This window comes from Chiloscyllium punctatum, chromosome 38 (assembly GCF_047496795.1).
Source record: "Chiloscyllium punctatum isolate Juve2018m chromosome 38, sChiPun1.3, whole genome shotgun sequence".
Classification (NCBI taxonomy): Eukaryota; Metazoa; Chordata; class Chondrichthyes; order Orectolobiformes; family Hemiscylliidae; genus Chiloscyllium; species Chiloscyllium punctatum.
The window spans coordinates 23,571,449-23,595,659 of NC_092776.1; the positions used below are offsets into that span (position 1 = coordinate 23,571,449).

Sequence of the window (24,211 nt, forward strand, 5' to 3'; positions counted from 1 at the left end):
CAACATTTGATTGACAGACCTGGCCGCCTTGCGAACTGGCAGTGTCATCAGTCTCTACTGTTTCCAAAAGCTTCAACTTGTTCCTGACAGGTACTTCTCCTGGGGTCTCTTGCACTTGTCTCCTCTCTGCCTTCCTCATCGTCTGCCCTCTTCTGCTCTCTTCTGACATGATTGGTGTAATAAACTCGCTGAAGATCTTGTCCAGAAAGATCTCGTTCTCTCGGATGAGCCTAAGGTCCTCGAGTTCTTTCATCAGCGCTGCGCACACATATACGAGCCAGACACACCAGAGTCGTTGACCTCCCACATCAAGCACATAGCGCACTGAACCAGCTGGGCAGTCATGTCTTCACCCTCTTCAACTGTGGCGTAATCACTTCACTCAACCTCCTTGTCAAAGACTCCTGAGCTGAAGCCTCACTCTTCGATCCAAACTTCCTTAGACCCTCTTTGTGGCAAGTCTGTGGACTCTTAATTTAGGTTAGAGGAGGAGGGAGGGAGGGAGACCCTACCTTGTAGGACCTGGGGTTTAGAACACACCCACTCTTATAGCAATCACTTACCTTCCCGACCGGCTTTGTGCTCCGCCTGAACTTCCTCCCAGCTCCCGTCGCTCTCTGCTGCGAAAAAAAAGCGTGTCAAATCACCTGGTCTTTAAATTTTTGAAAAATATTCCTGCAGTGTAAAAAGAGATCTAGGTATTTTATTCTGTTGACATGAGCATGAGGACTATCACAATAGATTTGTGCTGCACAAATTATTTTGCAACCTATCATCACAGTCCAATGCCTGTTTGTTTATTTTGTTATTGACAATTCTAAGTGCTTATAAAGCCTTTGAGTGGTGCGATGATTATAAATGTTTGTTTTGATAAGAAATTTAGTAGTCAAGGGAGGTAAAATGTAGTAAATGGATTTTATTTATCAGAGTGTTTTTTTAATAATAAATCTATTAATTGACACTTAATCTCAGTATGGGTTTCATCTCAGTATGGGTTCTGTGTTCTTCTCACTTGGTGACTTACCATAGACGCGATAAAGTACCGTGGAAATAATGGACATGATGAAGAAACATGAGGTTTGTAGGGAGGATATGAGGGGCAGTTCAGTTTCTGGTCAATGGTAACTCCCAGAATATTGATGTTTTGAGGATTCGGTGATGATAATGCCGTTGAACACCCAGGGGCGAAGTCTAGATTCTGTCTTGTTGAACATAGTCATCACCTGGCACTTGTCTAATGAGAATGTTAGCTGCTATTTATTAGCAAAAGGTGGAATGTAGTCTAAGTCTTGTTGCAGATGGATACAGGTTACTTCAGTATCTGAGAATTGGTAAATGGTGCTGCACATTGTGCAACCAGTGAATGTCCTGCTTCTGATTTTATGATGTAGGAAAGGCCATTGCTGAGGCAGCTGAAGATGGTTGGGCCAAAGAGACATCCTCAGGAATGTGGATCTCAATTTTATTTTTTATTTGGGAAGTGGGTATTGCTAGATGGGCTAGTATTTAGTGCCCATTTCTACTTGCAGCAAGAAGTCTTTGGTGAGCTGCCTTCTTGAACTGCTTTTGGTGTAGAGGTGCAGTTAGGAAGGTGAAGATATTATAGTCTTGGGAATAATTGATCTCCAACAACAACCATTGTCCAATTCATGATTTCATACAGAGGCGAATTTTCCACTAATTTTGATTGACTTATTTTAATTGGAAGTTGCATGTTGTGCAGACAAGAGTGGGAGCTGTATTTGCATGAAAGAATCTTGCAAACAACACCAATATGAATGACCCATTGTGTTATTGGCTGATGGAAGACCCAGGGCACGGTGCTTTGGAATCTTTCTGCACATCAGCCTAGGTAAAAGCTGAATTTGAACACTTGCCCTGGGTATTGGTTTGGATGCAGGCACAACTTAGTAAATCTAATAAGCATCCCTCCATGAGACATACCTGCCTGCCTCTGCCCTGAGTGCAAGTATAACAGTGGCACGGTTGGCATGGGATGCCCAGCCAGTGCACCAATTGAGGGACTTTATGCTGCCACTGCTGCAGAAGAAGTCCTTGTGCAGGCTGGTGATAGATGGGAAGGGCTCCCTCCTTAACAGCACCCCGAGGTTCTGCAGAGGCATGTCCACCAAGATTGTTCTCTGCAATAGCCTCTCAAATCCAAGACCCACTATATCTCCTTATCCTTCTTGATGGTGTATTTGGGCTTAGATGCCAGAAGGATGACCAGCACATGCCTATACCCTCATCCACACTGCATTCTCCTTCCTGCAATTGACCAACAGCTCTCTTGAGGCACAGCTACCCAGCCGAGAAGGTCTATAGTTCCACTCTCAGCCTACTGACAGCCTAAAGGCAGAGGATCCCCCCCACAGTGTTCCTCTTGGACAAGTTTCCCCCATCACCGATTTTTTTTAGCTAGAGGGGTAAGGAAATTGGCATCTTGTACTTTGCCCAATGTGCCAAAGTGTGCCTCTTCCACCCATTCTCTGAGCAAAAGAGTGTTACAATTAAAAATTCAGCTGATGCATCACAGGCCAGATCAGGGCTAGGCTGCTAGATAAATATAATAATTAGTGGCAATCTACAATCCCTGTGTCATGTTCATGACTGATGCAGAGATGTTATTCAGAAATTGCTAAAACATATGTTGTAAAGGATCAGTTAGGACCTGTCTTGATGTTGAAATAGACCACAACTGATAATTGCTCTGTTTATGAAATCTTTGGAAGATTGTTCTTCACATGTACAAGGTATTAGAGTTCGACTAGTGTCTCTCTAACTTTTACGTGCAATTCAAAATGCCTCTGGGAACATTAGGTGTAGTCCATAATCAAATAACTTGTGTATAATTGGTTGGATAGTTGAATGGTCATTTTTCTTTCAAATGTTCCTTGTGTTTCTGCTGTGTTTAAGTAGCTATGATTTATAAGTAGCATTTATATCTTAAAGCACAAATTTCCAGTTGGATGCTAAAACTAGAATATGTTACTTTATGTTTAAATTTGTAGCTGGAGAGGAAGAATATATCTATATGAACAAAGTTCTGCTTGAAGAAACCATTGCAACTGAGAAGAAAGTAGCAGAGAAAGGTAAATGGATCAGTGGGAGGTATTTTCTCTGAAGAGACACTTTAACATTCGCAGTCTGTTGTTTATATTCTATTCAAAGGTTTTCATTCTTAAAATGTTTTGAGATTATGTCATTAACACTGATTGAGGTCAGAGGTCAGATCTGCTGGTTGCCATCATAGCCAAAGAATGCCACGTAACGAGAAAAGACCTAAAGGCTATTGCATCATGCTAAAAGCAGGAGTTCATTGTTGTTGAATCAGCTGCTGGAAGCTGTTATTATCTAGAAGTTAAGTTTGAAAACACATGAACATAAAGGAATAAAAACCGAAAGAACTGCAGATGCTGTAAATGAGAAACTAAAACAGAAATTGCTGGAAAAGCTCAGCAAGTCTGGCAACATCTGTGGGGAGAAATCAGAGTTAATGTTTCTGGTTGAGTAACCCTTCCTCAAAACTGGAAGATCTAAATGCTTCTGATAACCAGACCTAATACAGAGGTCCTAATTGGACAATGACAGCATGCTTTTAGCTGGTGAAACTGTAACAGTAGAAGAAAACTTCGCCTCTTGCTAATCTGCTCCTACATATTCCAGATGAGGATAAATCTGATATTTCTGTACAGGTCCTCCAGCCAGACAAGCAGATGTACTTGTGTGGATGTTTTAGGAATTTGGTTTGGAAATAATTAAACATAAAAATGATTTCCTGTACATGTCAGGCAAAACTTAATCTGCGTCTGCTTGGATAGGCAGCTGTCCACACTAGATTTTCAGGCACATCGTAGCTTTAAGGAATGTATATCTTTCCTTTTTGTCATGTCGATCCTCCTAATTTTGTTGTTTCAGGGATTGCAGTCATGTCTTTTTTAGTCAAATTTGAATATATAATAGAAGTTTATGTCAATTTGGTCAATTTGTATTAAATTATAAAGTTGTGGCTGCAAGCCCCACTTCAAGAGTTGAGCCAGTCAGATGATACTGCAGTTCTGTGTTGTGAGAGGGCATTGTTGTGGGTAGGCAACACAAAGGGCAGCAGTGCTGAGGGAATGCTGCACTGTTGCAATTTATTTTCTTCAAGACAGATTTTAAAACTAATACCCTTTACTGATTGAGGTCAGAGGTCAGATGTACTGATTGCCATCATAGCCAAAGAATGCCACGTAATGAGAAAAGATCTAAAGGCCATTGCATCAAGCTAAATGCAGGATTTCATTAAAGATCCATTGAAAGATGAGGAAACTTGAAAGCAAGATAAGGGGCTAAATCTTACTTTTTTTTGGCTAAGTGTAAGTCACCTTGAGTTGTGTGGAGTGATGCTTGCTTTGAGACCTAGAGTGTTTTCTCAATGTCTTACCAAACTCACTTCATTAATTAGCTACCATGCCCCGATAGGTCTCCCTTATCTGATTTCTGCTCTGAGTTACCATGTGCCATCACCAGAATAAAACAACTCATTGCCAAGGGGATATGCCCGAAGTTACTGGCATCCTGTGCCTCCTTTCCATCTTTAAGAGATGTGCTGTCAGTCCGAAGCTGCCTTGATGTCTCCCTCAGATAAGGCATACCAGGAAATCAGCACTCCACCTCGCAGGCAGGGACCTGGAAGTGGGAGCTGATTGGGCTGGTGTCAACACAGGACTTCCTCCTCCCTCAGAAATAGCAGTGGAGACCATGACACCAGACCACGCCAGCCTGCTCTGAGCTTGCTACCCAGGGTAGAATAATCTCAGACCTTTGGATGAACACCCAGCAGTGCAAGATGAAGGTCAATGTCTTTTTCAGCTCTGCCAGGGTAACTTCTACTATCTTCTTTGTGATACCTCACACTCTACTGTACTGCTACTGTACCCACTGCCCACCAAGGCTCGCGCTTTAACACTCACTATTGCCTGCAACAGTTTCCCCACTCGTTCTCACTCACCCCATTCCCTGGTACCATGAACCTCTGCACTGCCTACTTACCTACTTGGACATGTCCCCACCAGCACCAATAGTAATAATGTGTCAGCCACTTTCATTCCACAAAGAAAACAGCCCTCTGTAGGCAAGAAAGACCCACACTAGGTGGTGTGCTGCCCATCATTTGATTCTTCATCTTTTATCAGCTGAGGATTCTGTCTCTGACTGGCCTGGATTGGTGGTCCTTAACTTATTGAACCAAGAATCTCTGAGTGAAGGCTATTCCCCCTTCACTTGATTCAACTGAGGACTGCTGACTGCAATGGCAGGCTTCCTGGCTTTGAGTCTGCACTAAAAAGCAAAGCAAGACAGCAGATTGTGAGCCTGGGATCTCTGGCTGAGGGGGCAAAGCACAAAAAGGCAAGACAAGTTAGGACAGCAAATGAAGTGTTCAGAGAAGTAGCCTGATGAAGTCCATGAGCTGGGTGAGTGTCCCTGGGCACACAGTATCCTTGCTGCAGCATGACAGTGATAGTTGCCAATATAGCCTGAGGTGCAGCATTGAACCGCAGAACCATTTTGGAACTAGATCAGAGATGCGTCGTGAGTGTTCTTAGAAACTGGCACGTCGGATATCTATGTGGGGCATGTGTGACTGGTGCCTGTACAGCATGCCCTGAGACATTGGGGTCCAGTGTCCAGCATGGAGTTTGTTCAGAGCAAGCAGTGAGCTGAATCCAGCAGGTATGCATGCTGATTTCTATGTCAAGTTTGCCTGATAGCTAGTTTGTTTGGTGAATTGGATAAGATGAGAAATTGGATACTAATGTGCCGAATTGAACCATCAGCAAGGCGCTTAACAAGCGTTAATCTTTTTCAGTTGGCAATCCACCATTGCCTGATGAGATTCTCACCAAGCTGTGTGTGAAAAGCATAAAAATGGAGTGAGAGGATCTCATTGTTGAGATGGGCCTTGGCGGATTTAGAGTCAGAGAGTCATACAGCATAGAAACAGACCCTTTGGTCCAACCAATCCATGTTGACCATAATCCCAAACTAAACTAGTCCCACCTGCCTGAACTTGGCCCATATCCCTCCAAACCTTTCTTAATCATGTACTTAGCCAAATGTCTTTTAAACATTGTAACTGTGCCCCCACCGCTTCTTCTGGAAGTTCATTCCACACATGAACCACTCTGTGTAAAAATGTTGCCCCACGTACCCTTTTTAAATTTTTCTCCTCTCACCTTAAAAATATGCCCCCAGTCTTGAAATTCCCCACCATAGGAAAAAGATCCTGCCATTCTCCTTGCCTACATCTCTCTCAATTTTAAAAACCTTTATGAGATACTTCTATGCAGTTCTGTCACATACCTTGCCACAGCCATATCACTGAGTCTTATTAGTCTGTCCACAAAAAGGCATCTGGATGGGTATATGAACAGGAAGGGTTTAGAGGGATATGGCCGAATTGCTGACAAATGGGACATGATTAGGTTAAGCTATCTGGTCGGCATTGACAGGTTGGACCGTAGGGTCTGTTTCCGTGCTGTATGTCTCTATGACTCTAAGACTACATGCGAACATAAGAAAGGAATAAAAGTGGTCCAGAAGTGGTGGAAAAGACTTAATTAAAGGAACTTTCACCTGACTTTTCCATCTTAACCCACCCTGGATACTTAGTTTCCAAATCACAATATTATCTGCAGGATATTTCCATAACGAAATTAAATTATTCTCTTCCATTAATGTCTGTTGTTTACCCTAGCCCCATGAGAAACACATGGACCATGTGCCATGGATAGTGAGGTTAGATTGTTGTTAATTATGATGTTCCATTGCACTTCAGCTGTGTCCTTTTCTGACCACAGCAGGATCCAAAATTTTAATTCCAGTTTACAGCCATGTAAACACAGTGCAGTGAAGGGCCAGGTGCAAGGAAATGAAAAAGGTTAAAGGTGCCGAGAACTTGGTCAGCATTATGGTTCTATCATGTTCATCTCATGAGGCTGAACTTCCCTGGTGGAGGAGTGCAGTGGGAGTCAAGAAGCTTGCCAGCTCAGCACACCCATTCCAGAAGAAAAGGGCCTTGAGATGTGATTTCCCTTCTGGGAGAGAAGTGTTGGCATTCCTGATTGACATCGTGATTATAAAAGTTGTTCTTTTTTTGATCAATTAAGTTGATTGTTTTTGCTGATGTCTTGATGCTCAAATGCATAAGAGATGTGAAGTGGTTGATTTGAATCCTCTGCTACTGATACTTAAATGGGCTATCTAAAATCTACATTTTATAGGGATGTAAGAACTGCAGATTGTTTTTGAGAAAAGATTTGTGGATAGGATTTTTTTTTAGCAGTTCCACACATGCCATTTTACCATTGTTTCTGCATGTAGTCTGTATGAGCTTAATGGAAATTGGAAGATTGGCATGTATTAGGTTGGAGGGTATGATGTGGGTAAGTGGGAAGCATTTATTGACATGGGGCTGTATGGTGCCATAGGAATTGTAGAGGTCATGAACCTTAACTGAGTTGGAATGGAGGAGGAATGGGGTGATCAGTAAGACCTTAATTTACAAAAGTTTCCCCCTCCATGCTCAGGCTATTCTTCACAACTCCACTGAAGAGCTATGAATCACCTCATCCAAAAGTTTGCCCAAATTCAACAAAATTTGTGGGTCTAGGAGATGCCCAGTCAACCCCTATAATGGAATGGGACAGGAATGAGAGTGTGCATCACCCTTATCTTGCAACAGTGAACATTTGGGGACCTAGGAAAATTGTGATGGGAATTCCAAAACTAGGTCTCACTCACCATTTTTAAGTAGCCCCAAAGTTGCTCCAGCTATGTGAAAATCCAAACCCTTATCACAAATGCAGTTTTGAAAGTCACTGCATTTATGCCTCTTTGTACAGTGTCCATCAAACCCATGCTAAAATTTACTGACCTTTCTTTTTGAGTTGGGCCCCAGGAAGTATATGTGTGGTCAGTATATAATCCTGCTTTCATTGGCAGACAAAGCCCAGCTTTTGCAAAGACTTTCATCTTCATTCAGCAAGCAGATGTTTTGGCGCTGACTAAGAAATGTTCGCATTATGTGGCTGCAGCCTCTTCCTTTCGCAGTGTCATTAAAGCCATGCCAGCAACCACTTTTATGAAACTCTGTCATTCTGGTTTAATTGTGTATATTACTTATGCCAGGATGACTTGAAATCCTTAGGAAATTCCTGACAATGACATCGCTCCAGCTGCAGAACCATCCCGTTTCATTTCATACAATTGTTGCGGTTGTAGTCTTCAATGGTAAACATCACTAGTCAAGTTATCTGTAACTCCTCCAAGTGAAGAGAAATGAGGTAGAGAGCTGTCAACCCTGCAGCTGCTGACAGGATATAGCTTCCAGGATATAACTTCAACTCAGTTTCTTATAAAGAGACAAACCTCTTCAAAAACACCTCATGTGGCACCCAACATAAATTGGAGTCGGTAGATGCAGGTTAAACAAGTATTGAAAACACAGGACCATAAAATCATTTCTAGTTTGCTTTTCAAATCCCACCACTACAGAACAGAGATTTTTCTGTGTAGCATTTGAGGCTGAGTTAGATAGATTATTGATTGACAAAGGAGCTAAAGCAATTTGGGAGTAGACAGGAAAATAGAGATGGGGGTCAGTGATCTGGCCTACTCCTGCTCCTTAACCATATGTTTGTTTCTTCATAGTCATTACAGGTCTGGGACTCAGAAATATGTTGGCACAGTTGTAATATTTCACTTTACTTGCAGTTAGTATGAAGCTGAGACTTGAAAGTTCAAATTCCAGCTGATGGACAGAATATCAGTGAAAAGTATCATATTTTTTGGCATTGTTCTTCTGTTCGATGTACACCTGTTTCCGTGTGTGACAATGTCTTAATGAAAATAGGTATAGGATGAATTGCCCATCACCAAATGCTTTGCTCTTGAAGGAAACAGTGCATTGCTTCCACTAAAAACTGAACAATTATACCATGTGTGATCATTTTAAGTTATTCTGATTAATTATTAAGATAACTACAATGGATGTGTTTGGCTCACCATGCAAAAATGAGAGACTGGTTAGTTATTTGGTATGAGCAGTTATCATTCCAGCAGAACCCATATTATAGAGGTCCAAACAATTGCAACATAATTGATTTTTTTTTATTCCTGTTCATTTTGGCAGCTCACTGTGACCACTAATTGCAACTGTAGTCTCCAACATTTGGCTTGGATGATCGGAATAAAGCCCCATATTAGATGCTTGTACTAACAACGTGGGACGTAATTTGATGTGAATTCCAACGTTTAAATTAAAATCTATGCAGAATTTGAGCGAGTTTATCACAACACTATTGCATTTGCCAAAAAGAGAAATGGAATGGCCTGTTCTCTTTGACTACACTAATTTTCATTCACTAATCCTATGTTATACCAGCTCTTCTTTCACTGTTGAGAGTATAGTGCTGGAAAAGCACAGAAGGTCAGGCAACATCCAAGGAGCAGGAGAATCAACATTTCGGGCATAAGCCCTTCATCAGGAATTTCAGGCTTCTGCCTGAAACATTGATTCTCCTGCTCCTTGGGTGCTGCCTGACCTGCTGTGCTTTTCCAGTATTACACTCTCGACTCTGATCTCCAGCATCTGCAGTCCTCACTTTCTCCTTCTGTCACTGTTCCTCATTTTCATGTATTAGTTATGTGCACTTCTGCATCCTACAATCTTATATGCCAGGTATTGACCATCTCCAACAAGTGATAGTATAAAACAGCCTCCCCTTCCCAATAGCATTATTAGCACTCCATGTTATCAAGGTCCAGGTGCTTTATTGAACTAATCCTATAAATACTGTGGCTACAAAAACAGTTTGCTCACCACCCAACTCCCCAAAGCCTGTTAACTATCTAGAAGGCACAAGTCAGGAAGGTGCTGTATAATGCTTCATTCTCTTGAATGAGTGCAAATCCAAAATAATTAAAAATCATTTTAAAATCTATTCAAGGGATGTTAGCTTTGGCTGGGCCAGGACTGATTGGTAATCCTTATTTGCCCTTGCAATGGTGTTTGTGAATTGATTTCTTGAAAAGCTGCAGTCTGTTTGGTGTAGAAATACCCAAAGTGCTGTTAAGGATGGAGTTCCATGACTTTGAGCCAGTAACACTGAAGAAGTGGTAATATATTTACGAGTCAGAAAGATGAGTGACTTGGAGGGGAACTTACAGGTGATGTTCCCATGTGTCAGCTGGCCCAATCGTACGAGATGGTAGTGATTGTGGGTTTGGAAGGTGCTGTTTAAGGAGCCTTGGTGATTTTTTTCTTTGAATCTTGTAGCTGGCATGTTACTATCTGGTGGAGGGAGTAGATGTTTGTGGACATGGTACCAATCATGTGAACTGCTTTGTCCTGGATGATGTGAAGCTTCTTGTGTGTTGTGGGAGCTGCACCTTTCTAGACAAGTGGGCAGTATTCTATCACCCTCCTGACCTGGGTATTATAGGTGGTGAACAGGCTTTGGAATCAGGAGGTGAGTTAAGGCAGCAGTACTCCAGGCCTCTGACCTGCTCTTGTAATCACAGTTTATATACGATTATCCAAGGTCAGTTTCTGGTTAATGATAGTGCAATGATGTTGATATTATCTGTGATAATAGTGGAATCAAATGTCAAGAGGTGACGGTTAGACCTTCTCTTGTTGGAGGTAGTCATTACCTGGCATTTGAATGACACATATATGACTTGCCACTTGTCAGTTCAAGGCTGGCTATGGTCTAAAGTCTTGTTGCCTTTGAACATAGGTTATTTCAGTCTCTAAGGAGTTGCAAATGGTGTTGAACATTTTGCTATCAGCAGTGACCATTTCTACTTCTGATCTTTATGATGAAGGAAAGGCCATTAATAAAATAGCTGAAAATAGTTGGGTTTAGGACACTACCCTGTGGAACAAGGTCTCTTGTGGTGCAGTCATAGTACCTATCCCTACATCTTTGATTTGATTAGATTACTTTCAGTGTGGAAACAGGCCCTTCGGCCAAACAAGTCCACGTCGACCCTCCAAAGAGTAACCCACCCAGACACATTCCCCTACATTTACCCCTTCACCTAACACTACAGGCAACTTAGCATGGTCAATTCACCTAACCTGCACATTTTTGGACTGTGGGAGGAAACTGGAGCACCCGGAGGAAACCCACGCAGACACGGGGAGAATGTGCAAACTCTACACAGGCAGTCGCCTGAAGCGGGAATTGAACCCGGATCTCTGGCGCTGTGAGGCAGCAGTGCTAACCACTGTGCCACCGTGCTGCACTGTAACCAGGAGACCTGGGTTCAAGCACCACATGCTCCAGAGGTGTGTAATAGTATCTTTGAACAGGTTGATTAAGGAAAATATCTACTCTGAAGAACTGTTGCAGAGGTGTCCTGGAGCTGAGATGACTGACTTTTTAATAACACAACCATCTTCCTCTGTGCTTGGTATGACACCATCCAGTAGAGAGTTTCCCCCAAGATCTGCATTGATTCCTGTTTTGCTTGGGCTTCTTTATGCCACAGATAGTCAAATGCTGCCTTAACATCGAGAGTAGTCAATCTCGCTGCATGACTTGAGTTCAGCTCTTTTCTCCATGTTTGGACCAAAGCTGTCGTGAGGTCAGGGTCACTGTGGTCCTGCTGGAACCCTAAACGAGTGTCAGTGAGCAGGTTCCTACCAAGCAATGCTGCTTAATAGCACTGACAGAGTGGACTGATGGGGTAGTAATTGGCGGGGTTAGGTTTGTCTTGCTTTTTGTGTACTGGGCATACCTGATCAATTTTCCAGGAGCAGCTTGGTTAGGTATGTAGCAAGTTCTGGAACACAAGTCTTCAGTAGTATTGCTGAATATTGTCAGGGCTTGCAGCCTTTGCAGTATCCAATGTCTTCAACTGTTTCTTGATTTCACGTGGAGTGGATCAAATTGATTGAAGACTGGTACCTGTTATGCTGGGGAGCTCTGGAGAAGGTCAAGATGGTTTATCCACTTGGCAGTTCTGGCTGAAGATTGTTACAAATGCTTCAGCCTTATTTTTTGCATTGACATGCTGGGCTCACCCATTAATGTGGATAGGGATATTTGTGGAGTCTGCTCCTCCAGTGAGTTGTTTAATTCTCTACCAGTACTCATGACTGAATGGGACAGGAATGCAGAGCCTAGCTCTGATCGAATGGTTGTGGGTTCTCTTTGCTCCTTCTATCACTTGCTGGTTATGCTGTTTGGCATGCATATAGTCCTGTTTTGTAGCTTCACCAGGTTGCCACCTCATTCTGCACTACTCCTGGTGCTGTTTCTGCTTTTCCTCTTGCATTCTGCATTGAACCAGTGTTGATCCCCTGGCTTGATGGTAGTGGTTGAATGGGGGACATTCCAGGCCACAAGGTTGCAGACTGTGTTGGAGTACAATTCTGCTGCTGTTGATAGCTCCTCATGGATGCCAGGTCTTGAGTTGCTAGATCTGTTTGAAGTCTATCCCATTTAGCATGGTGATAGTGCCACACAACACAATGGAGAGTATCATTGTGAAGACAGGACATTGTCCCTACAAAGACTGTGCAGTGGTCACTCTTACTGATACCGTCATGGACAGATACATCTGCAGGAAGCAGATTGGTGAGGATAGGATCAAGAATACATTTCCCTTTTGACCCAGTCTAGCAGTTCTGTCTTTTAGGATCTGATCAGCTCAATCTGTAATGAAACTGTTGTGTCACATTTGGCGCTGGACATTGAAAGCCCCACCCAGAATACATTCTGCACCCTTGTGCTTCCTCCAAGTGCGATTCATCAGCCGAGGGAGGATGTTATGTGGTAATCAGCATGAAGCTTCCTTGCCCATGTTTGACCTGATGTAATGAGACTGTGTGTGGTCAATGTTGAGGACTCCTGAGGCACTCTTTCCCAATTGTATACCACTATGCTACTCCCTCTGCCTGGACTGCCATGGTGGTGGGACAGAGTATATCCAGGGATGGCAGTGGTGTTGTCTGGGAAATAGTTTCTGAGGTATGATTCTGGGAAGATAGTCATGTCAGGCTGGTGCTTGACTAGCCTGTGAGTAGCTCTCTCAATTTTGGCACTAGCTCCCAGGTGTTAGGAAGGAGGCTTTGCAGGTTTGATAGGGCTGAGATGGCCATTGTTGTTTTTAGTGCCTAGGTTAAAGCCAGGTGGTCCATGCGGTTTCATTGCTTTTCTGAGACTTTTTAGCAATTGTTGAGTGACTTACTAAGCTATGTCAGACATCAGTTAGGAAGCAGTCCCCTTGCTGTAGGTCTGGATTCAAATGTAGTCCAAATCAGGTAGGGATGGCAGATTACCTTCCCTAAAGGATTTTCGTGAACCAAAGGATTATTTTTATGATAATCACTATATACAGGGCCACCATTAGAATTAATTCCTGATAGTTTTGTATTTTAATTAAAATTTCACCATCTGCTTTGTTGGGATTCGAAGCTGGCTCTCTAGAGTAGTCAAGATTGGTAGCCCTGTGATAGTACGTCAATGCCACCACCTCCCCATTCATTACCATGTAGCCTATCTGTAAGATTCACTGCAGCAATTCATCATAGATCCTATGGCAGACCATTTTAAACTGGTGACCTCTACCCCTGAGTGACAGAACACAACCACTTGACTCAGAACCTCTGAATTGGAAGCACATCACCGTTCCTTCATTGTCCCTGGGTCAAGATTCTGGAGCTGTCCAACAGCACTCTGGGTGTTCCAACATAACATGGATTGTAGCATTCAAGAAGGTGGCTCCTCATCTCTTTCTCAAAGGCGATTATCACTGGGCAGCAAATGCTGGTCTGGCCAGCTCCACCCACATTCTTTGAATGAATAAATATAATACCAATAGTTCATTTAGGTTCTCTTCAGAAAGTGCAGACTCTTGCTTAGAGATAATTTCCAAGCAGTAGCCACTTACTGGTACTTTGCTGAAGAAACTCTTATTTAGTGATGAATGGCAACAAGCTGTTTCGACAAACCAATGTAGCATTGTCAGTTTTATTTCTAGTTTTACTCTTCATCAGATAACAATGAGGAGCAGAAACCATACTTTATGTCATACACAATGATTGAAAGGCAATAAATGCATCTGCTTAAATCAATTAATTCAACACAGACTAAGCATCAACCCTTGGATCTTCTGGTCTCCATTGCTCGGTGCTAATTGAACACTATTCTTATACAAAAACATCCACAAAATGCTTCACATATCTGAAAAAGAGTTGAAGATCTAGGACTTGTACAAACTCTATCTCGGAGTCTCTTCCTTGCATTCATCAAAGTCACATTGAGCAATCTAAACTCCTTTCTCTAAGGAAAATAATGCAGGTGCTGAAAATCTGCAATAAGTAGAGAAAATGTTGAATGGCAAAAGCAATGAGAGGAAGAAGAGCCTTCTGAGGTAACGAGTGGTTGGGATCTGGAAAGTGCTGTCTGTGAGCAAGGAGGCAGATTCAGTTGTGGTTTTAAGAGTATTGGACAATTACCTGAAGAGAGAAGATTTGCAAGGCTAGGAGGGAAAAGCAGAGTCATGGGGCCAGTTGAATCTGTCTTGTATAGAGCCAGCCACTGACGCGACCGACCAAATGATTTATTATTGGCTGTAACAATCTGGTGATACTATAATACACTGCAGGACAGGTAGAAATTGCTGAGAGGCAAATAGTGTTGACAGGCTACATTTTCCAATACACCTTGAAGTTTGGCATGGGGCCAATAGTGAGAGGTAACCTTGGTTGTGGCAGGAGTTACAAGAACTGGAAATTCCAGAGCCTCCACCAACCCATCACAAGAAATGAGGCTGCATCATCAGGGAGAGGATGTCTGAAGGACGAGGCACCCTTGATGTAAGATAGGTTTAGTTAGGAGATGCTGAGGCCAGGCAGGTAGCCCAGTAATTGGGGAGGGGTTGCAGTCATGCTGTGCTGGCTGTGTCATTGTGTTGGGACCCCTGCATGGTTCATCTAATGCCCATCAAGGAGGGTGCTGCTATAGGACGGGAAAAATGCAGCCTAACTCCTTGGTTAGTGTCCTTTCTTCAGAATTTCTTTCCATTTAATTGTTGGTTTCAAAACAAAACCTGGGTTTTTTGGCATCTGCTGATTGCAAAAAATGACTGTAACGTTGACAGTTGTAATTTCTCTACATGTAATAGCAAGCGGTCTGACATCGCCAACTGGTGGCAAAGGTTAACAGTCTTTAAAATGTAAATGACTGCCTTCAGTGAAAGGAAAACAAATTCTTGAGCAGTTCATTAGTCAAATGGGTGACATTATGGGTTAATACTTTGTCCTGCTACCTTCGAGACTTGGCCTCAAGGCTGATCTGAGTAGACTGAATGAAGCTCTGTATTTTCTGCTGGTCACAAAAGTCCTACGTGTAATGAGTTTGGGTTTTGTCAAGTTAGTTCCTAGTGGGTGTTGGCACACAACACAGAACTGGCACTCAATTAGCAATTGCTTTCAGAAAGAGCACAAGGGTGACTGGTGTGAGAAGTGGAAATGGCTTGCCAACGCAGCAGATAACGGGTACTCCTTTGAGCTGAGAACAAAGTTAAATTGTTGGGATTGAGTAAAGGGAGGTTCACAGCTGATTATGCTGTCTCTGACCTGGGAGTAGGATGTAAATGCTCACACCAGCAGAGTACTTTGTTTTTCAGCATCAGCAGCATCCTTCGCTTTGATTCACACTATATCAGCTCAAAACAATCAATACTGCGTTTGAAATAGTGTGCAGTTTATTTATACACAAAATTCTTTGATTAAACATGACATCATTTGTCCGCTCTGAGTCAGTGATGGCAAATCTTGCCTCTCAATCAGAGCATAACCAGGCCGACGCTCCTATTCGGTATTGAAGGAGTGTTGTGTTGTGGGAGCTCAATACTTTTGGTTTAGACATAGTTATTCTGATATAGTTAAAACAACGATTATTTGGCTAATGACTCCCTGCAGTATGTCAGATCATGCTGCATTTGATGGTGCTACTGTGGTTCCCACACTGGAAATGAGTCCACTTAAGAAGGAATTAATTGGCTGCGAGGAACTTTCAGGTGTTCTGAGGTGATATAGAAATGTTAGTTCTTAATCTCATCTCAATATGTATATGAATTAGTTAAATTCAGTGACTTCCATAGGGAATCTAATCCATTTTGATTCATGCAGCTCAGGGCGATATTTTGAGAAAATTCCTTTCAGTTCCTGAAAATGCCCTTCAACTTTGTGAGCTTTAGCCAGGGTCGCCAGACTTGAAACATTAACTCTGATATCTCTTCACAGATGTTGCCAGACCTACTGAGCTTTTCCAGCAATTTTTGTCTTTGTTTCAACTTTGTGACATTTGGCAGCAGCAAAACAGTTAGTGTACACTATTGAGGGAGTCTGTTGAAACTGTGATTACACTCAAGGTAATTTGAGGAAAGTCGGTAACCCCACTTTATAACATATATGAGTCAACGTTGGAAGTAAATGATTCCTAAATTATTCATTTTCATTGGAACTAAAGCAGTTAAGTCTGCGTAAAGATATGTTTATATTCTGGATGCAAGCTTTTCTGCTTGTTTTCTCTGTTGATACTGACTGAATTGTCTGTTTTTGTTTTGGATATCCAGTGTCCATAACTTTTTGCTCCTTTACTGGAACTGAAGCAGTAAATTAAGCACCTAGTAAATTAATATCAAAATGTGTGAAAACACTAATTATGATGTTAGAGGTTTCAGATAGGTGCCTCCCTACAAAAGGTCTCCTCAGATAAGAATATAAACAGATACTTTGTTTGGTTATAGTGTAGAAGCCATTCAGGCCAATCTGTTCGACCCTGGCTCCCTGTCAGAGCAAAACATCCTAAACCCACACCCTTTACACATCAACCAGCTAATTGTCTTCCCTTCAGATGCTTATTATCCAATTTAATTCTAAAAGTCACAATTAAATCTTCCTCTACTGTCCTTCCAGCAGTATGAATCGTAACCATCTCCTCCATAGTCAAACATTTCCTTATGTCGGCTTTGTCTCTGTTGCCAATGCACATTATTCTAATTATATGAATATTTTACTGATATAATCCACACCTCCTAGCAGTTATTTTTATTCACTAATAGGACTTGGCATCGCAGGCTGGGCCAGCATTTATTGCCTGTCTCTAGTTGTCCTTGAGAAGGTAATGTTGAGCTGCCTTCTTGAACCACTGCAGTCCATGTGCTGCAGGTAGACCCAGAATGCCCCGAGGGAGGGAATTCTAGGGTTTTGACCCAACGACTGCAAAGAATATAGTCCCAAGACAGGATGGTGAGCAGATTGGAGAGGAACTTGTAGATAGTGGTTTTCCCATGTATCTGCTGCCCTTGCCCTTCTAGGTGGAAGTGGTTATAGGTCTGGAAGGTGCTGAATGAGAATCTTTGATGAATTCCTGGTAGAGTGGCTGACTGTTTGTTTGTGGACGTGGTGTCAAATCAGCTCAGATGAGAGGTGGTTGCATTTAGAAGGTTGAGGAATTTGATCATCACTTTTTTCATCACTTAGGTTTAGCAATTAGTTGAAGTTGTTGAAGGAACAGCATGTGATGCCACAGAGTGGTGGACTATGGAATGACGTCTGAGGTCACTCAGACTGCTGAGCTCCGTTATATCTGTGCTTTGTGGATCAAATGATAATCAAGTTCAGCAGTCTGTGGCCAGGCCACAGTTGTGCAGCCCTCATCCTGCAGAATCATGTAGGATCTGATTTAGGGTTATTCATGTGGTGAGTTCTTGGCATTGGGATTTTGTGTATTTTGCTGCTTAAAACTTTGACAAGGCTATAAATCATTGTTAGAATGGAGCAAAAGCACCCATGGGTTAGCAATTTGCCAATATGCAGAGGTGTTAATACCAAAGAAATCATGCTGTACTGAAAGGTTGCCCTCTTTGTCAGAGTAGGTCATAAGGTAAACAAAGTAACCTGTACACAGACAGAAGTGCACAGGAGGTGGTGGTCACCCACATCAGTCTTGTTTCCACTGCAGACCAGGCTTAAAAATGTGGATGAAACATAAAGATATCAGTACATCAGCCAAGGTAAGTCTATCCACTCTGATCCATACTGTCCTCAGATGCTAAAGTTTTAAATTTTGCTTTTATTTTCAAATAGGTGGTGTACAAGTACCCCCACGTGGAATGTTCAGGTCCCTTGATAACAATAGATTGTACTTATATAGCGCCATTAACTTTATGGAATGTTTCAAGTTACAAGGTGACACCTCTCCTACTGCAAAGTCAAACATCATCAATTTCCCATCCCATTCTTGGAATATGAAGCCATGACAGGACTGTATGGTGGCCATAACCACCTCTTAGCTGTTGAACTGCACAATATTCCAACACTTACCTCAGGATATGGAATACCCTGGGCCTCAGTTTTGGAGCAGTGAATAAATTTTTACACATGCTTACTTGCCAAGGGCTGATCCCAGGACATAATGATCCTGGCATGTTTCATGCAGAGCTGCATTATAGTTGTTTCCATTTGGCACTCAGCAGCTGGCAGTCTGCTGGGTGGAAAAGCTACTGGTAGGAATCCACTGAGATGCCAGGTGGGTTAACTATGCTCTTGGGTAGGTTACAGATCTGTGGGCTGGAAGCCAGGTTGGTCAGAGGAATTAGTGAGTGTTGCCGGGGTAACAGAAAGAAGCCATGATTAATGGAAGGGAGACTAGTGGTCCCCTGTCAGGTCATTAGCTGATAGTAAGGTCGAAGGTGAGGGAACTCACTCTTGCTTCTCCTGACCCAGAATGATTCCTATCGAAGAGTTCCCAACACCACATCTTCCTCTTTCTTGAGCTCAATGGGATCCAGCAAGCAACGAGAGAAGCTTAAATTGGGCTGCCACAATAGACTGCTGACCTTCCATACCTGCTGCTGTACAAACAGCAACAGGTTGTTATGCTGCAAGTGCAGTTCCCATTTCTGGGGTGGGTTTAGTCCTGGCTTCAATTTTCTGTTCAGCCATTATGGGGGAATTAACATCGAGATTAAGAAATGGGAATTACAAACAGGAAGCCACAAGACTTTTAAAGTATATTAAAGGCATTAAAGGCCTTTCTTTATTATCCTGCCATTATATTTCTGTATTCTAGTCACTTGTTTGGCACTATTCCAGACCACAGCATGATTACTTTGCACACTGTGTTCAACTCAATCACATTCAGCCTTTCTAGACTTAGGTCAGTGAATGCAGTAGTTTGTGAGCCACCTCAATCTTTGAAGCAATGTTTTAATCCTTTCAGTTTTCTGACTTGTTTCATTCCATTTCTGGAATTGCTCACTTAAAAAAAAAAGCTAGTCCATCTTTGCATTTCCTAATTGCTCTCTTTTATCCTGTCAAAGTTCACTTCAATGTACCACGTACTAAGAAATTGTTGACTACCTGATTGCTTTTAAAAGAGAGGCCACTCAGAACTAACATGGATTCATGCTGCAGTTTGCCACCTCTGCCAGCTGTTTCAAACCACAAGGATTCTCTAGAGTCATTTCTCGAGAAATCCCAAGAATTCATGCAATGAATTTTCCAAACTTTGCTTGTTTTCTCAGGCACAGATCACGGCGATATTCCCAATGGAATAGATTTCAGAAAGATCACCCCTGCACCTCAGAAGAGCTTGCCTGAACTCCCACCTACAAAAATGGTAAGTCTAAAGTTGATGCTCTTGCAATTTTCCCTGCCCTTCTGAAACTAGCCGAGGTGACAAGCTGATAGTTAACTGTCTGGTATTGCCAAATCTGTTACCTATACCTAGTCAAAATGCAACTTTTTCAGAGCGTTCTGAAGCAAAGGATGGGTGTTCTGCAGCACTTCCTCAGGAACTTCCTTGCAACATGGTCAACTACCGTGTCACCAAAGTAACAGAATGATATGCCTAAGAATAAAGGTTTCAACATTTATCTGATATTGCAGCTAATACGTGCTTACCTCATGTTACAATGGCTCATTTTGTTTTGTTTTCCGAAGCTGCAAACTCATTTTCCACAGCAACTTGCTCTTACAGCTGCTCCAGCCATAGCCCTTCTCCAGCTGTTGGTGAGCTGCCAATCATGGAAGAATAAAGGATTTGAATATGATATCAAGGGCTACATCAGGGAACAATTATTTCAATAATATGTTGGTAACCATTTTAAAACAAACTAAAGACAGACAATGACGGAGATTGATTTGACAGATATCGTGATAGTGCTTTAGCTTTGCAGGAGAGCTGAGACAGAAATAAACTCTCAGCTACGTCTTTTCTGTGATAGCAAGAACCCCATTGCAACTTCTTTTTCCTTTCATTTGTTTCTGGGACATGGGCGCTATGGCCAGGCCAACTTTTTTTTGGCCATTCCTAGTTGCAGTGGAAAAGATGGTGATGGGTTGCCTTCCTGAACTGTTGCAGTTCATGACAGGGTAGGTGCACCCACAGTTCTGTTAGGAAGAGAGTTCCAGGATTTTGAGCCAACAACAGTGAAGAAAAGGCAATAGTATTCCAGGTTAGGATGGTGAGTGATTTGAAGGGGAGCTTGCAGATGAGGGCATTGTATCTGCTGCCCTTGTCCTTCTGGGTGACAGAGGCTGTGGGTTTGGAGGGTGCTGGCAGCAGTAAGTTGCAGCAATGCCTCTTGTAGATCCAACACACTGCTGGCACGCTGCATTGGTGATAAAGGGAATGAATGTTGATAGCAGTGGATGAGGTACCACTTAAAGTGACTCTTTTATCCCAGAAGGTGTGGAGTTTCTTGAATATGTAAGAGGTGTACCCATCCAGGAAAGTGGAGAATATTCCATACTTCTGACTTGCACCTTACCTGCTACAGAACCCCTCACCCCTGACTTGCTTTCATAGCCAAAGTATCTATGTAGCTGGTCACATTCAGTTGCTGCTCAATGAGAACTCCCAGGATGTTAATTGTGGGAGATCTGTTGATGTTGAATATCAAGGAGAGGTGAATACATTCCTTGTTGTTGGAAATGACCATGCTTTGTACTTGTGTGACGCAAATGATACTTGTGAACATAGATCATTTATTTAGTCTTTTATGGAGTGGATGGAACAACTTAAATATGTTGCTTCATGCCAAAATTGACACGTTTACTTCGACAGCATTTTGATAACCAGAACAGGAATGCCTCCTTGAGGTGCAGCTCTCACTTCCTGACGGATTTTTTTCTTCAAGTTAAATTCTTAATTTGCTCAAAGGAAATAAGTTAAATTGTTCTGGTAAGTAGTAATCCCTTACATATTGCACCAATTAGGAATAGGTGCGGCAATTCACCTTGGTTCACTTCAGATGAGATTCAAGATAATATCATGCACATACTTTGATTTACAAGTTCTGTGAAAATAAACAAACCAAAGTACTGAATTGTGTGCACTGAATATCCACCACATTGCAAACTTGAGACAGTGTACAACAGTCTTATTTTCAGGATTGGTTTGGATAATTACATCATGTAATGACCAGAATTGAACATCCACTTGTTCAGAGTAATCCATTTACACTCAAATTCTTTACAGTCTTGGTTTGGAAGAGTTTTGAAGTAGATTAGAATTATAAACTGAATCAATGTCTGTATTTAATGCTGTGTCTAGATTGATGACTGTATTTTCACTACTGGAATGTATTTCCTACTTGTTCAGCTCAGTAACTCTTTCCAATCCAATGACTGGTTAGCATCAACGGTTCAAAGGCTGACAGTAACTGAATGAATTTAAAAAAAAGAATGTCAACTGACTTTCAACAAAATGTTTGTCATGATAATACTCCCTTGTTATCTGATAGCTTTGAGCATACAACTGTGTGATCGTCCTTTCATGAAATCATTGCTTGAACGTTGCTCAGTGCTTAAATGTGCAGTGCTTTTGTTTAACTCCCCTCAACTAAACTTCTTCACAAAAAAAAATTGTCTTGGAACTGTATCCTAAAGGAAATGAAGCCCACCAAAGTACAAGAACTCCATTCATATTGATAAAGCGTTAATTAATTGGGTGGGAAAAGAAATCTGCAGCAAAGGATTAGACAACCGAGTTCACACCAGGAGGACATCAGGTGGCTTGCTCTGGTGAATGCTCTTCCTCACTCTGCAGCTACACTGGGGAACTGGTAGAATCGCAAAGGAAAATCTGCCAAGTAAGGGGATCAATGAGAGTGAATCATTCTCAACCTATTTGAGTAAATTTAATGAGATTAGGTTCAGCCATCTTAATTATTTAAGGTGTGGTCAACTGGTAATTCACCAACTAAAATGTGCATACTTTACCTTTCAGGTAAAGCTACGTGTACATTCTCCTGATAGAATCACGAACCAAAATAGCCATCAGTTCACTGGACTCTGCAGCTATTTGTGTTTTATATTTAGTTGTTATTATGTTCTGAGAAGAGACCGCCAATGGACACCACTGCCTATACAATACTTCTCCCTCGCTCTTCTCGAAGGTATTCCTGCTCTTCCCTGTCTTCCTTGCTGCTTACTGCTGTCCTCTAGCCCTAATGCAGAGCACCAGGCTATTCAAGAGGGAATTAAACTGCTTGAACAGCATCCAGCATGTTATTGTTTGTAGAACAATAACATGCTGGGTTGTGCAAATTTGGGGAAAAAAAGCAAAAACAGTCCTCGCAATTAACTACACCGTAAGACGGTAAAGAAGCAACTAATCTGTATGGAGTGGATTAACCCATTAATAATGCAGGGTCTTATCTGCTGATTAGAGCCATGATTTTCTGGGTGCACCTAGTGCAGGGACGAACCAACTCAGGGGCAGCTCCTAACTAAAGCCTGGGACTTTTATACAAATTGGTTATAATGAGACATCTCAATGCTCCTGGCACATGAATTCTACAGTAAACCAATAGGTGGTACATCGCTCAAATACGATAGACCAGATTTTGCTGAAAATAGAATGGTGTCTGAACAATGTTTGCCATCGTTAATATGAAAAATTGGCCAGCAGCTTATACTAAAGAAGAGATGCTCCATGATCGTCAAATCTCCAAGTGTGGCTGTTCAATTTGTGTCACTCCATTATTAAGCAGCATCTCACATTTCACTTCCCTGTGATTCTCATGGCAGTTGTGCATTTGCTATTAATGAACTATTAATATGGACCATCATGATGAAAATGATTCATAGTATAAGTACCATTTTAAGAATATGATTAATGACTTCCAGTCAACTCTCTAACCCAGAACATAAACAATTGAATGTATGGAGTCTCAATCTTTTAAGTAAGTGAATTTAGGAGATTTTAAAAATGTTGTCTTCTTTTCCATTTCTTTTCCTTTCTATCTTTCTTCCATCTCAGAATATTACTTTACTCCTATTATCAGTTCACTTTCTGTACTTGATTTCATACATTTTAATGGAAATCCTACCATAGGGCTTCCTCCAGCTATTTTCAATTCTTTCATCTAATTTCATCTAATCCAACAGTACATACACTGTTTGTCCCACTGATCACCAAATTCCTGATTGCCCTTCCTGTGCCATCAGCTTTGTCAATGCTAAATGTTAGTAACTAAAGAACTCTAAGTGGTGGGGTACTTTGTGAGATGCGTGCTCCAGCAAATCCAGATGGACCTTTGATACCCATTTTGGTCCAGGTGAAGTAGGAACTGAACATGTGACGCTTGCCTGATGTGAAATGTTGCTCTGGCTAGGATGCACATTATCAGTGACTCCAGGTCCTATGTTGCCCTCATTGCTGGGCATTGAGGCATGCAGAATGAGAAAGCAATTAACTGGAAAGGTAATGTTCCTCAGAGTTAAGGACAAACCAGTGTTTGTATAGACTTCGCTGCATTGACAGCACCAACACAATGATCTGCAGTGGACAGTATAATCACAAAGGTATACAATCAACATTTTTTTTAACAAACAGGAAATCTCACCTGTCCTGATTATTGGCAGTTGGATCCACAACCTCATTATTAATCAAATTCTTCAGGTGTAAGCAGCTGATTGAAATTAGTTAACAAACCTGACATGGGTTGAAATCAGAATATAGATTAAGTAATTATTGAATTGCCCAAAATATTTGGTGCACTTGCTGTATTATAAGTGGTGCTTTATTAATTGGCTCCTGGTAGATGGATAGGACTACTTACTCTATATAAGTGAATGCACCAGAGATGTGTAACACCATCTCTGAACAGATTGATTCGAAGAATAGATTTTTAA

General features: G+C 41.8%; 1 protein-coding gene across 4 annotated transcripts in view; it reads left to right on the forward strand.

Annotated features, from left to right (window-relative positions):
• The window catches only part of afap1l2 (actin filament associated protein 1-like 2), a 220,921-nt gene that overhangs the window by 119,475 nt on the left and 77,235 nt on the right, over positions 1 to 24,211 (forward strand). For 2 of the 4 annotated variants that reach the window (XM_072557366.1, XM_072557364.1), the window contains exons 3-4: positions 3,012 to 3,092; positions 19,594 to 19,688. In XM_072557366.1, the coding sequence (XP_072413467.1) occupies positions 3,012 to 3,092; positions 19,594 to 19,688 (176 nt within the window). The remainder of the gene's footprint in view (positions 1 to 3,011; positions 3,093 to 19,593; positions 19,689 to 24,211) is intronic. The other 2 variants (XM_072557367.1, XM_072557365.1) reach the window with 1 other exon arrangement.